At 37.9% G+C, this 15,398-nt stretch overlaps 2 protein-coding genes across 2 annotated transcripts in view; one reads left to right on the top strand and one right to left on the bottom strand.

Annotated features, from left to right (window-relative positions):
• The window catches only part of LOC306855010 (synapsin-2-like), a 112,840-nt gene that overhangs the window by 17,022 nt on the left and 80,420 nt on the right, over positions 1 to 15,398 (bottom strand). The window lies entirely within an intron of this gene.
• LOC306855012 (metalloproteinase inhibitor 4-like) lies at positions 472 to 8,439 on the top strand. Its single transcript, XM_079393384.1, has 4 exons — positions 472 to 700; positions 5,218 to 5,312; positions 5,767 to 5,869; positions 7,694 to 8,439. The coding sequence occupies exons 1-4, from the start codon at positions 688 to 690 to the stop codon at positions 7,708 to 7,710; spliced, it is 228 nt and encodes a 75-aa protein (XP_079249510.1). The 5' UTR covers positions 472 to 687; the 3' UTR covers positions 7,711 to 8,439.

Here is a 15,398-nt window from a genome sequence, read left to right as displayed (position 1 = left end):
CATTGCATGCAACATGACAAGCAATTTGACTTCTGTTATCTGACATTTCTTAGTGCAACACAGCAATTAAACAGACTCATTTCCATGGGGAACTGATGGCATAAAGAGTCCAATCCTAGTGTGTGTGTGTGTGTGTGTGTGCTCGTTTATATGGTTTATGAGGATACAAATTTGTATAATGACATGGGTATGACAGAGGTATTACAACATGAAGGTGATTTATGAGGACACTGCCTATGTCCCCTTAATTCAAATAGCTTAAACTACTACATGGTGTTTTTTTGACAATCTAAAAATGCACAACGTTTCCTGTGAGGGATAAGTTTCGGTGTAGGGTGATAGAAAATACAGTTTGTACAGTATAAAAAGTATTACGTCTATGGAGAGTCCCCGTAAACCATAAAAACAAACAAGTGTGTGCTTGGAGAGGGTGGGGTTTGTTTAGTTAGAAGGGTGGTCCTTTCCTCTGCCAGACATGAAAGCTATAAGACTCCTGCAGCGGCTGCAGAGATAAGGAGATCACTACAGACGGACGGAGGAACACAAGAAGTGTCTTTTATATAGCTGATCATTTCTCTTGCGTGAGCATGTCTGCTGCTGTGACTCTAGCGCTGCTGTTCTTCTTGTCTGTGGGACTGAAGGAGCAGGTCGAGGGCTGCAGCTGTGCTCCAGGACACCCTCTTCTGCATGTCTGACATAGGTACGTCTAACAAAACCCAGCTTATGCTCTTTTATTTTCATAGCTTTGCCAAAGTAAAGTGCCGGGTCGGCAGGATGTTGGGACAAATCCATCAAGAACATTACACTGTTACAGTGTAATCTTCCAAAATCTTTTGCATAATCGTTTCCATCTATTCCATAATCTTGTCTGTCAACAGTGAGGACTTGCAAGGAACGGCTTGTGAACAGAGTGGATCTCAACAGATTTCGGTTTAGGACTGTGTTGTGACACTTCAGAATCAGAATCAGAATGAGCTTTATTGGCCAAGTATGTTTACACATACAAGGAATTTGTTTTAGTGACAGAAGCTCCACAGTGCAACAGAGAGACAGTAACAGGACAGGACACAGGTAATAAAGAATAATACAAATATCCAAATAGGCAATGTACAAAAGAGCAAAAACAATATATAATATAGACAATTATGGTGTACAGGTCTGATATGTGAAAATTTGAAATGAGAAAAAAAAATTCGATACGTGTTCTGCGTTTTATTGTCAAGTGTTCATGAGATTGAACAATATTCTGCTAAATGTGTTTCGCTCAGAGAACGAGAGAGTTGTTTTGAATCACTGCTTCAGTGCATCAGAGCTGCTTTGGCATTCCAGTCTTTGTTCTGGAACAATAAGGCATGGAATGACCACATGAGGTTATAAAGACATGCAGATTCCTGTAGTATTCATTGAGCGAATACAGTAAATCCACATAATCCATCAACTAGAAAACAACTATCAGTGTACCATCCCACTCGTTTATAATCAAAACACGTTTTAGCTCTTTCGCTGTGTAAGTCAATGCCAAATTCTCTACTAACACAGCGGAAGATGTTAAATGGTAAAAAAAAAAAAAAAAAAGTTGTCTGAGATGACCACTTTCAGCAAATAATTTTGATTTAATTACACTAAAATGTCAAGTGGTGTAAGCAAGTAAAAAAATAAAATATTTTTCCTTACTTGATCCCATGCGTATCGAAAACCACTGAATTTATGTCTACGAGTGTATTTTTAAAACAAGATTGCAAGAAAAATACATATGCCTTTGAACAATAATAAAGAATATGAAGAATAACAATAATGAAGAATAACTGAAAAGGACCAAATAAGAAACTGAAGGAGACACAGGTGAACAAAATTAGTAACTATAGCTACAATTCTTGATGGTCCCCTTTGGTTCCTTTTGAAACTACAGGTCAACTAACAGTCAATAGAGCAGGGGTCCTCAAGAGATCCACTTTCCTGCAGAGCAGGGCTCGCAAAATTTCAAAATCCCTGGTAGCCCTTCGGACAGGTACTCTTCAGATTTTGGTAGCCCGAAAATTAATTTAATTAGCCCAAATAAAAAAAAAACTTTTTTTTTTTTTAAATATGGAAAATCAGATAGGAGTCTAAATGTCAATCAAAATGATTTTCAATACACAAATATCAACAAATATGAAGGAAGGAATTTTATTTCACTATTTACAGGGTATCTGCAGAATTAAAAAAAATAAATAATTAAGGCAATTTATGACCCATTTTAAGAGCTGCACAAGTAAAATGAACACCGTATGAGCGGGGTTGGAAAATGTCTATAGTAACATACAGTATTAAGCCATAAAATGACATGATTTACAGTTCAGATACAGGTTTCACAAAAACAAAAATCTTATACAACAGCATTTCAGCCTTTAGACCATTTTTATGAAAAGGGATAAATCTGGCATATAAATTATTATATTAATTTAAAACAAATTTAAATATCTTAATTGTTTAGATTTTTAGAAGGCACATTAACTTCTTTCTCATTTACAACACTGTGTTTGCTGCTTAAAAACATGGGTCGATATTTGCATTGACCTGACCATAAGCAGCAAGAAAGGCTTATTGGAAATGAAAATTCATTTTCTGCTTTAGGAGCGGCTTAATATAGCGGTTATTTCCCTCAGGGAAATTCCCTGTTAGCAACTGTACACGATGCAGCACTGTCCGCGCTCATAAACGCTGCTTTATCAGGCATTATAGGTAAGATGAAATAAAAATGCCAACGACACGTTTCTGAAGACAGTCGGTTCCTTTCAGATACATTCACATAAAGACATCAGTGTCGTGTTTTGATTTGAAACGTGCAGAGCTTATATTTATTCAATTACATCATTGCCTTTTGAAGTTTAATCCAGCCTATCGTGATTCTTGTCTTTCCGTCCCCAACTGTAAGACCTCTTGAAATTATAGTTAAGACATTTCTTATACCATTTAACGTATTTAAAACTTGTTATGGCCTTAAGTTTGATACAACTAAATTGAAGAGTTTTTAAGGACCTGTGGGAGCCCTGTATTTAAGGTAGCCCGTCGGAAAACATAATAGCCCCAGGACGTCTGGCTAGCGATTTTGCGAGCCCTGCAGAGTTTAGCTCCAAACTGGATTAAACACTCCAACCCGCAACTTTGTGGCAGAGATTGTATTACTACTGGGAGATGAGAGGGTCTGCATTACTTACTACTGGAGAAAGTGTAACGGTCAACTTGGATCATGTGTGCCTTGATAACCAATCACATTGCAGCATTGAGGTTACTGAATTTCAGTCAATTGTTGTGTGACATTCAATCGCCGTTTCCGGATCCCATAGGAATGAATGAGAAGTGCTGTAAACTGAATCCCACCTTTCCTAAAAAGTCTGATTTGTCCTATAAAACAACATTCTTTTTGGTGTGGACTCTAAAAAATAGTTCAATCCAAATGTATTGTTTAGTGCAAAACATATTGAAGATTAGCAGATAGGCTGTCAATTCATTAAATGATAAGCTGTTTCCTCTAAAAAAGCTGTTTAATCAGCATAGTGAAGAGTCTCCTCCATTGGCATCCATTAAAAAAGGGCCTCTGGTCTCCTTCCCTGTGCCGCAGCGTTAGCTTTAGCATTATGCTTTTTTGGCTAAAGGTTACAGGCTTGCCTTCCAGGGGCTTTGATTTGTAGTAATCCTGAAGACCTTGATTATAGCTTGTTCAGGTGTGTTTGATTAAGGTTGGAGCAAAACTTTGCAGGAAAATGGACCTCGAGGTCCAGAGTTGAGGTCTCCTGCATTAGAGTATTAGTAGACTGTCAGCTTAACTGCTAACACTATCAAAATACAGTGTAGTATTTTATACTCAGAAGCCGAGGAACCAACAATATAGGACCTAAACACATGAAAAGAGAGACCATGAACAACAGATAGAGATACACTTCAAAATACGAATCTCTGAGAACAAAACACAGGCAAAACATGGCTTAGGGTCCATGGTGGGCTACTTGATCTGCTCCTCGCCTGTGGTTAAATAGATCCTAGGATCGAAACGGCCACATCTTAAGCATCACTCGATAAAACTCATATAGGATGGATTTCAGCAGTTCATTCAGACCAAGCAATCAGGGAATCATCAGAAAATGTAATACTGATATAGTCCTCGAGAGAGCGATCATCTTTGGAGATCACAGGCTGATCCATGCCTTTCAAACCGCCCATTTATTTGTCATGGGCTGTTTGTAGGCAGGGAAGAGCTCAGGTGAGGATCTATGTACACATGATATCTTCATTAAACAAAACACTCAGGAGCACAAGGAACCACTGGAGAATAGCAAACCAGCTCATACATAGAAAAAATGGACAACGGACAACTGAAACTATCAATAAAGAAGTGAATGAGACACAGGGGAACAAAATCAGCAAATAAAGTAACAAATGTACTCAGACACCTAGAAAGTAACAAAACGAGAACCAAAGAAAGGAAAAAGAAACCATGGACAACAGATAGAAATAAACTTCAAAATAAGAGTCTCTGAACACAAAACACAGGCAAATCATGACATCCATGGCATGAAAATGTATTTCTAAAAAGGCTTAATGACCTTGAGCCACAGTCTTGGAAATCTACTGGACTTCTTCGTATCACATGCCACATGACTTTGATTGAAAATGGGACACAAAGGTTTTTTTTCTGTTCTTAGTAGCATTTCATTATAGTGTTCACATAAAAGATAAAATATAGTAATATTTACCAAATAAAGCCAGCTTAAAGCTTAAAGTTTATCAGCTCTTGTAGGTAACCTGTGAGTATGTGGGTTACCTGTGAGAGAGTTCAGTACAGTAAGTTTTAGGTACATCAAGCTGGACTGTATTTAGCGCTTTCTTTCACTATGTAATTAGCAATCAAATTGCTAAGGTATGCTGGGGTAGCACCAAGACATTTCTGTCAACAAGAGTTAATAAGAAAATCCTGAAATCATTCCTGTAAGACAGTAAGTTACACTCTGAACTCTTGTATGCTTAGCATATAATGTGGTTTTAAAAATGGAAATTGCTGTCAAAAGTTAATGTTCTGACATGGCTATTGACCTTAAGAAATAAGGAGACTAAGGCCCTTAAGCATATACATGACAAAGCCTGTGCATGTTTCTAACAGAAGAAACTGATTTCACTGAAATGATTCCTTTGCTTTCAGCGTCACACACTAGTAATAACATCTGACTCGTTTCTGATTAGTGATGCAAGCTGAGGTAACTGGGGAGAAGATCATAGACAGTGCTGAAAATATACCTGGCATGGAAAAAATTCAATATGAAATCCAAGTGATAGAGGTGAGCTAAAGTACTTCATGATCACAAAATAGGTTTTGCTAGGAAAATTATATAAATTATAATATATAACTCTGCCACCCAGCTGGGCTAGTAGCACAACAATAGTCTGGTCAAACCAAACCAAACATTTGTGGCTAGTCAGAAACTGTAAGTGTCATGAAAACTAGAGTTGATAAAGTCTTAGTGACCTAAATTCAAATTCGGCTTTTCCAATCTCATTCTTCTCTCTATGCCCATCCAATATCAGCTCACAGAGGCATTGATTTTAAATTAAATAAATTGATAGTTTTTTTCCTTATTGAAAATGGATCAGCAGACCCAAAGTGGCTAGGTTTAGGGTAAAGAGTAATTATAATATACATCAATACAGTGTACAATAAACAGAGGTTCAAATAGCCAAATAAAAATGTAATATGGTGACTTTGCAAAAATGACAAAAATCTTGTTTTTGCAGGTGTTCAAGGGTTTTGACAGAAATGAAATTCAGCATGTCTATACGAATGAGATGTCTTCAATGTGTGGGATCAGACTGAGCCGTGGCCAGTATCTGCTTTCAGGTAAGAGCATTTAGGAGGTTTTCATAAACTACCAAATCTTTCTTGGACATTTGAAAATGACAGTTCATTGTAATAAAGAAAAATCCTTTAAGAAAATGTCTTTCCTATAGCCAAGAAGAGCATTTATTACCTCAAGCAACGAAGCCAAAGTCAGTAGTGCACAGAAATCATGCTGAATCAACATATTTCAGATAAAAAGAGAACACAATTGTTCAGTTATTTGATCGCAGGAATGCACAAAACAACTTTGTTCGAGGTTTAAGGCCAAAGGCATACACATTTAGAAAAAATGCTGATAAGCTCTCATATGTTTACGTCATATTTCTTTAGAAAGAATTATCAGTGAATGATGCAATCTGAGGAGGTTTGACAAACACAAAACCGGAGTTATGATGTAATCGATTAAATATGTGGATGCAGAAGTCTATCATCAGGACAGAAGACTGAATAGATAAACAAGTGCATATGAATAGATACACAAGCACATATGTGCTTCAATTGGTCTCTGATATTTTCATGAGTGTAGTGCATTTATTATGACAAAGGTTAGTATACATGCCTTTAGCATTGCATATAATTCTGTAAAAACATATTTCTAACTTATATGGTGATCCCCATTGGATTTCAAGTTATTTCAGACACTTGATGATGTCTCAAAGCTAGTTTTGTAATGAAAATTATCTTGAGAGTTTAGCTTGTAGCCTGATATGAAACCATAGGAACAGAGCAGCAGTTCTGGTCATCTCCTGACTCAGATAAACTTCTATTCTAACTCTATAACTCTATCTGCCTCTAAACACTGTGAGAGGGTGACTGACTGGCTAACACTGTATAGGTGGAGCTCAGGGAAAATAAAACAATATTCAAATTTATGATACTTCTTCGTTTCAATGTGTGACTATCTTGAGCTCTGGGACAAACTCTCCTTAATGCAAAAAGAGAACCTCAAAGACAGATATCTGATGGGCTGTACCTGCATGGTAATAAACTATGTCATATATTTATTTCATCCTAGTTGACAATGATCCAAATATTATGATCACTCAATTATATCATGTCATTCCACTGACTTCATTTTATTTTCTTTACATCTAATATTAACTACTATTATCAAGGGACTTTATAACACACAAGGACAGGACAAAAGCCAATTAAACGGGTTCTATAATTTTTAGTGAGTAGTTTATCTATCCGTGTCTGTAATAAAAAAAAAAACACTCTTATTTATGACGGTTTGAATGAACAAACATTTGTCATACTTTAGTTTGTGGATCATTCTCAGTATTAACCATGACATTTACATAGGTTTAGGTTTAGGTTTAGGTATGGGTTGGATTAAGGGGTCTAAAATATGGTCATGCAGAATAAGACACTAATATCTGCTTTATAAGTACTAATAAACAACCAATATGCTTGAAATGTGCATGCTAATAAGATACAAGTTCATAGTGCAAACTGGTCCCTAAACTAAAGTGTTACACAAAAAATGTTCACACTTTAAATATATATATACACACACATATACATATACATATATATATATATATATAATTACATATATATATAAGTCCAATTCTCGCTATTAACAAACCATTAACTACAACTTTTGCCTCAAACTCTTAATTTGCTGCTTATTAATAGTGAGTATTAATATATGTGTAATATGTGCTTTATGAGAACTAATAAGCATCTAATATGTTAACAATAAGCATGCAAATAAGCAACTAGTTAGTAGTGCGAATTGGTCCCTATACTAAAGTGTTACCCAAAAATGATATATAATATTATATTATATTATATTCTCTGAAACTGTGATCTCTACAGATCTCTACCTGCATTGAAAAGCCCTGTCAACCCAGCACCAAAGATGAGTGCATACTGACAGACTGGTCATCCTTATGGCCGTTTGAGGACGGAGAACCGCTTCACGAGTCTGCCTGCATCAGACACAGCGATGGCTCCTGCGGCTGGTATGAAGGAACTGGCAATCCTTCTGAAAATGACACCATGGACGTGTCTGAAGTCTGACGGCCGAGAGCAGGAGTGGTTTCTCACTGTAAAAGAAGCTGCTTGACAGACTGTTCAGATGTAAACACATACAAGCCCTTTAACCTGCTATACTTTCTTGTAGCCACATACTGTAGAGCACCTTAACCACCACTGCTTATCAACCACACAGATCCTTCTAGTAACTGCCTAGTGAGCACCTAACTTAAACAACAACCTAGCAACCACTCAGAACACCTTAGAAACCATTTTGCATTTCTCAAACAACCACGAGAACAACATTTTAGCAACCTAAATACTCTTCAAACTTACATGTACAATTAATGGTCACACTCAGAGATGTTGAGTCTGTTGTACACCTTAGAAATGTGTGATTGCATTGTCTAATTAATGATGTGCTCATTTAGCTTTGCATGGCCAATCAACAATTTTCATTATAAAAAGCAGTGTTGGATTATTAAAACGTTGCATTTATGCTACAATATGATAACATGTTCTTTACATTGGGTCCGTATCATTTGATTTTTTATTTTAAAAAGGAATAAAGAGAGCTTGTTTTGTAGTTGTTTTTTATTATTATTATTATTATGATTTTTTTATATAAAAAAAGGTTTATGCCTTAAAGGGTTTATTCGCAAATATCTTGTACACAGACAAAAATTAAAAAGAGCATGCAATGGACCTTTTCACATTTATTGCCACACTCATGGTTACAAATGAGTGCACCACAACGAGGAAATAATCCACGATGGTCTTTTAATAAGTAATCCACAAGGAACACAAGAGAATCACTAGAACCAACATAGCACAAACAATCAATAACTGCCACCGACTGCACAGAACAGGGAGTATAAATACAAAAGCAAGCAAGGGACTAATGACTTAATTCAACACAGGTGAACAGAATAACTAATTAAACAAAGGGAAAACTAGGTCAAACGACAAAGACATAACTACGGCCCTGTACACAAGGAGACGCGTTTCGCTGTATATGTAAAGATGTTTTATTGCATCGGCATTTCGCCCCTAGTCAACCAGCGTTAAGTTACACAACAGCAACAACCACATGAACAAACACTGAACAACTGTATTTTTATTAACATTAACAGAGATTAATAAATGTAATGGGGGGGGGGGGGGGTGACTTACCGACCCGAGCCCCCCCCCCCCCCCCCCCCCGTTCAGTTTTGTGTGTAATGGTAAAATCATATTTCGTTTCGTTTTTTTAAGTTAATTTAGAAAAACGTTTGGAGCATTTTTGCTTGTTAAATAGTCTATAAGTTTTTGTTTTTTTAAAGTAACGACCAAGCGGCCAGCGGCATGAGCTGATCATAGCCTGATTAAAGGTAAGAGTAATACATCATTGGGACCTGTAAAGGGTCTGCTTGTATTTGTGTGCACTCACAATACCAACAAAAGGTAGTTCTTTTATAAAACAAAGAAAACAAACATGATGTGCTTTCTGCGTCTTGAGCTTCAGCTGAGAGAATACATGCCTCACAGACATGATACATATATCTATAGAAAGATTTAAATTATCACTTAACCAAATAAAACAATCGAAAGCAAAAACTCTTGTATTATAATCTTAATCATAATCAATAAAGATGCATCACTGATGTGGGCATCCTGGCGATAACATTAAATAAACAAAACCAAAAAAAAAACAAGACAAAAACGGAAGTCGCCAGTAAAGACAAAAACATTGTGGATGAATTTAGACATTAAAGGTTTTACATTGTAATGCAATGTAGGTCATCGTGTATTGTAATGTAGATCAAACCCTTAATTGCTACATGTACTGCTTTAGACTTCACTTAGACTGAGTGCTTTGGATAAAAGCATCTGTAAAATGATTAAATGTAAATAAAAATATGAATTTATTCGGACCTATACAGCGCATGCGCATAAAACATCCACTGTGTATGGGATCTGATCCAGTACGTCATCTTGCTACAGGCTGCAGCGAGGAAGGATCAGACAACTATACACATGCATCTTGAAAAGCTTTTTCTTGCCATCTAGTGGTTTAGAGGAAAATAATATCACAGGCGCTTTTAGCCCTTTGTACATGTTTAAACGGTAAAAGTATTAAGGACTATATTTAACGAAAATAAAGGCATATAGGGAAAGAAAAGAAAGATGTAAAAAATGTCAAAATAAATGAAAAACTAAAACGAAATTAAACTAACAGCAGTTATTGAAAACCTAACTAAAAAAATAATAATAATTAGGCCTATCAAAAATAAATAGTCCTAATTGCTTTCTAATCATTATGTTCTCACTCTGTGACGGAGCTGCCAGAGTGCAGGACTGGTTTAAAGTGCACTTTATAAAAGCGATTTGCCTGCATTCTTCACACAAATCAATCGTTTTCCTTCGGAACAGTTGGTATTTTTTATTTTTAAATAAATAACGTTTGTTGTCATATTTGCTTGTTATATCCTGTGTTTTATATTTTATACAATGGGTAGGTTTAGGGGGGTGGGTTACGTGCTCAAACATGTAAATTGTGTAAATAAATTAAAAATTAATAAATATTATATGGTGGCTGATTAAAAAGAAATCACCGACGGGTTGCAGCTAGTGGCAGGAATATATATATTTTTTTTTTCCTTATGCATCTCGCCTATTTGAATAAAAACTAAACAAATGAACTAAAATTAATGAAATTGACTTATGGCAAAATTGAAAACAATATTAAAAACGAAATTAAAAATGCAAAACTACGAAGGTCTTTCGCTGGAGCGTGAGGAGGGGGATCCGCCGGATGAGGTGCTGGAGAACCCTTTAGCCTCCAGTGATCAAAATAAATGACTTTTCCACTCTAGGGATAAAGGCAAACGTGCGCTCAGTCACATTAAAGCCTTGTTTATAATAGGCTATATGCTAATATATGTATACAATATTAAGTTTTGTGCTATATATTATTCAGGGTTTTTTTTTTTAAAACGGTTACTGTTACACAATTTCAATGTAAGAATTGTATATAAAAAGTGATACATCTAATAGTTAAAAAAAAAAAAAAAAATCACATGGGTAAAAATGTCCCTGCAAATCAATTTAAGTTCACAAAAAAACAAAAACAGGCAGACTAATGTCAATCAGGGCTCTAAACTGACTACTCACAGAATATGAATATTTTCATGAGTTTGTGGTCCACAAGTCCTAACCAGCACAAAAACAGCAAAATAGCATCTAATAATTATTTAAAATATCATCTAATTATTATTTAAGATTATTTAAATAATCTTTAAAAACCAATTTTTTTTTTTTGTCGTGACACACAGCAGCACTTATGTTTTATTTATTTTTTATTCGAAACATTCCCAAACGCATGAACTATAACATGAAATGTATAAGTTAAATGTAATAGATTATGTTGATAGTGGGCGATGGTCAAAGTAATGTAATCAATTAACTATGCATAAAAACCTGTCTGTTTATGGGTGTCATGCCATAACATATTGTAATGAATTCAGCCACCACTAGGGGCCACTGGCGAGCTTTATTGCGGATTAAGACCTATGCTGCCACCACCTTTAATTCTGACCCGGTCTGGTCCGGGAGGAGCACACACAACACTCCAAAACAAGAATTACAAAGACATACACTGTTTATTAGCAACAATAGCAGCCATATGGCATTGTCTCACTTAAATATCCTGATTACATATACTGGTCATATTTCATTAAACCGTGAACACACATTAAAAGGGAACCAAACACTCATTCCAGATTCACAGCAAACTATAAATATGGTGATATCTCACAGCACACTTAATTAGAAACTCCAAGCATCAATCACATGCTTAAGTGTAATAACCAGCACAGGCAATCACATACCATTCAAGAGGACAGTGATCACTAATGGCTGAACACAACAACACATAAATCACATAGAATGATTAAACTAATTTCAGACTTCCCTGTCCACGTCCGACCCCCTGCCGTCACTGTGAGGACTCACCTACACTCTCTTCTCCATCTACCTCCATCTACCACCTACACTCTCTTCTCCATCTACCTCCATCTACCACCTACACTCTCTTCTCCATCTACCTCCATCTCCTCCTCTATCTACCTCCATCTCCTCCACTATCTACCTCCATCTCTTTCTCTATCTACCTCCATCTCCTCCACTATCTACCTCCATCTCCTCCACTATCTACCTCCATCTCCTCCACTATCTACCTCCATCTCCCCCACTATCTACCTACACTCTTTTCTCCATCTACCTCCATCTCCTCCTCTATCTACCTCCATCTCCTCCACTATCTATCTCCATCTCCCCCACTATCTACCTCCATCTCTTTCTCCATCTACCTCCATCTTCTCCACTATCTACCTCCATCTCTTTCTCTATCTACCTCCATCTCCTCCACTATCTACCTCCATCTCCTCCTCTATCTACCTCCATCTCCTCCAATATCTACCTCCATCTCTTTCTCCATCTACCTCCATCTCCTCCTCTATCTACCTCCATCTCCTCCACTATCTATCTCCATCTCCCCCACTATCTACCTCCATCTCTTTCTCCATCTACCTCCATCTTCTCCACTATCTACCTCCATCTCTTTCTCTATCTACCTCCATCTCCTCCACTATCTACCTCCATCTCCTCCTCTATCTACCTCCATCTCCTCCACTATCTACCTCCATCTCTTTCTCTATCTACCTCCATCTCCTTCTCCATCTACCTCCATCTCCTCCACTATCTACCTACACTCCCTTCTCCATCTACCTCCATCTCCCCCACTATCTACCTCCATCTCCTCCACTATCTACCTCCATCTACCTCCATCTCCTCCACTATCTACCTACACTCTCTTCTTCATCTACCTCCATCTCCTCCACTATCTACCTCCATCTCTTTCTCTATCTACCTCCATCTCCTTCTCCATCTACCTCCATCTCCTCCACTATCTACCTACACTCTCTTCTCCATCTACCTCCATCTCCAACACTATCTACCTCCATCTCCCCCACTATCTACCTCCATCTCCTCCACTATCTGCCTCCATCTCCTTCTCCATCTCCTCCACTATCTACCTCCATCTCCTCCACTATCTACCTACACTCTCTTCTTCATCTACCTCCATCTCCAACACTATCTACCTACTCTTTCTCTATCTACCTCCATCTCCTCCACTATCTACCTCCATCTCCTTCTCCATCTACCTCCATCTCCTCCACTATCTACCTACACTCTCTTTCTCCATCTACCTCCATCTTCTCCACTATCTACCTCCATCTCTTTCTACCTCCATCTCCTCCACTATCTACCTCCATCTCCTCCTCTATCTACCTCCATCTCCTCCACTATCTACCTCCATCTCTTTCTCTATCTACCTCCATCTCCTTCTCCATCTCCTCCTCTATCTACCTCCATCTCCTCCACTATCTACCTCCATCTCTTTCTCTATCTACCTCCATCTCCTTCTCCATCTCCTCCACTATCTACCTCCATCTCCTCCACTATCTACCTCCATCTCCTTCTCTATCTACCTCCATCTCCTTCTCCATCTACCTCCATCTCCCCCACTATCTACCTCCATCTCCTCCACTATCTACCTCCATCTCCTCCTCTATCTACCTCCATCTCCTCCACTATCTACCTCCATCTCTTTCTCTATCTCCTCCACTATCTACCTCCATCTCCTCCACTATCTACCTCCATCTCCTTCTCTATCTACCTCCATCTCCTTCTCCATCTACCTCCATCTCCCCCACTATCTACCTCCATCTCCTCCACTATCTACCTCCATCTACCTCCATCTCCTCCACTATCTACCTACACTCTCTTCTTCATCTCCTCCACTATCTACCTCCATCTCCTTCTCTATCTACCTCCATCTCCTCCACTATCTACCTCCATCTCCTTCTCCATCTACCTCCATCTCCCCCACTATCTACCTCCATCTACCTCCATCTCCTCCACTATCTACCTACACTCTCTTCTCCATCTACCTCCATCTCCTCCACTATCTACCTCCATCTCCTTATCCATCTACCTCCATCTCCTCCACTATCTACCTCCATCTCCTTCTCCATCTACCTCCATCTCCTTCTCTATCTACCTCCATCTCCTCCACTATCTACCTCCATCTCCTTCTCCATCTACCTCCATCTCCTCCACTATCTACCTACACTCTCTTCTCCATCTACCTCCATCTCCTCCACTATCTACCTCCATCTCTTTCTCCATCTACCTCCATCTCCTCCACTATCTACCTACACCGTCGAGAGTAGGCGGCTGCAGTGAGGGGAGGAGTGAAAAAAGTGCAGGCAAGCCGGACACTTGCCTGAATCTCGTTGTGTTGTTGGACTGCAAACGTCAGCAATGGAAGAGATCGCGTTCTTTATCGCACTTTAATTTACACTGTTATCCCTAATTATGGGTTAAACATTTCAGAGTGGAATATGGCACAGCTGATTAACCTAATTATGTGTATCCTACTTAAGGGACAGTTTACCCCCCCCCCCCCCCAAAAAAAAAAATCTTTGGGTGAACTATCCCTTTTTTACATAAAACATATTCCATATAAATATATTACACAATTGTTTGTCACCTTAATGTAAATTTGAATTTCATGTTTAATGATTAGGAAAAGTGTGTACAGCAAATTATTATTCAAAATTAATATGAAACAAAAACACATTTTAAATTAAGAAACTAGCATGCATGTGTGGGCTTTGTTTACTGCACTCCTGAAATAAGACATACCCAGATAAAGATCTCAGATAAAAACACACAAACATGAGGCCTAATTGCAAAACCGTCACATTAGATGTAGCTATGCATGCATGTAGGATGGATTGACTCATTTATTTAATGGAATAATGTTGTACAAAAATGTAAATGTACAAAATTAACACCAGCATGCAATACATAAAGAGAAAATTACAACAAACAGGACTTCAAACCAAGAAAATAAAAATAAAAGGGTAAATAAATAAAACACATGTCATAATTACTAATAAATTACTATAGAAAAAGTAAATAGTATTAGGCTATAGCTAATGGACTTCTATAGCTAATGGGCTATAGCTAATGGATTAAAGGGAAAAAATATCAGCTGACATTCGCAGCCAATGAGCATTAAGCTGTGTCGTCAGCAAGTCGTTTCCCATGATGCTTTTGATCAGCGCAGTCTATGGCTGTGTCCAAATTCAGGGTCTGCATCCTTCGGAGTACTCATTTGAAGGATGTTACGTCACAGCGCCGCGACGAAGGCTGTCCAAATTCGTAGGATCCTTCAAATGCGGCCCACAAATACGTCCTCCCTTTCCCCGAATTGGAAGGATGGGTGTGGTGGATCCTTTCCCGTCCTACCTATCCCATAATTCTTTTCGGCAGAGCGTAATTGCGGACGAAGCGAGCGGTAGCGGAGTGGGAGAGGAGTTTCTCTGACAAAACAAGCTAAAGTTTATGCTTCGGCTCAATGAATTTGTAGGAGAAATTAGTAGAATACTTAAAAACAAATAAAAATAGGCTATAATGGCTTACCTGGATGTGACTG

Source organism: Barbus barbus (assembly GCF_936440315.1).
Source record: "Barbus barbus genome assembly, chromosome: 35".
Lineage (NCBI taxonomy): Eukaryota > Metazoa > Chordata > Actinopteri > Cypriniformes > Cyprinidae > Barbus > Barbus barbus.
The sequence above is the reverse complement of the archived record's forward strand: the minus strand, read 5'-3'. Positions and strand labels throughout refer to the sequence as shown.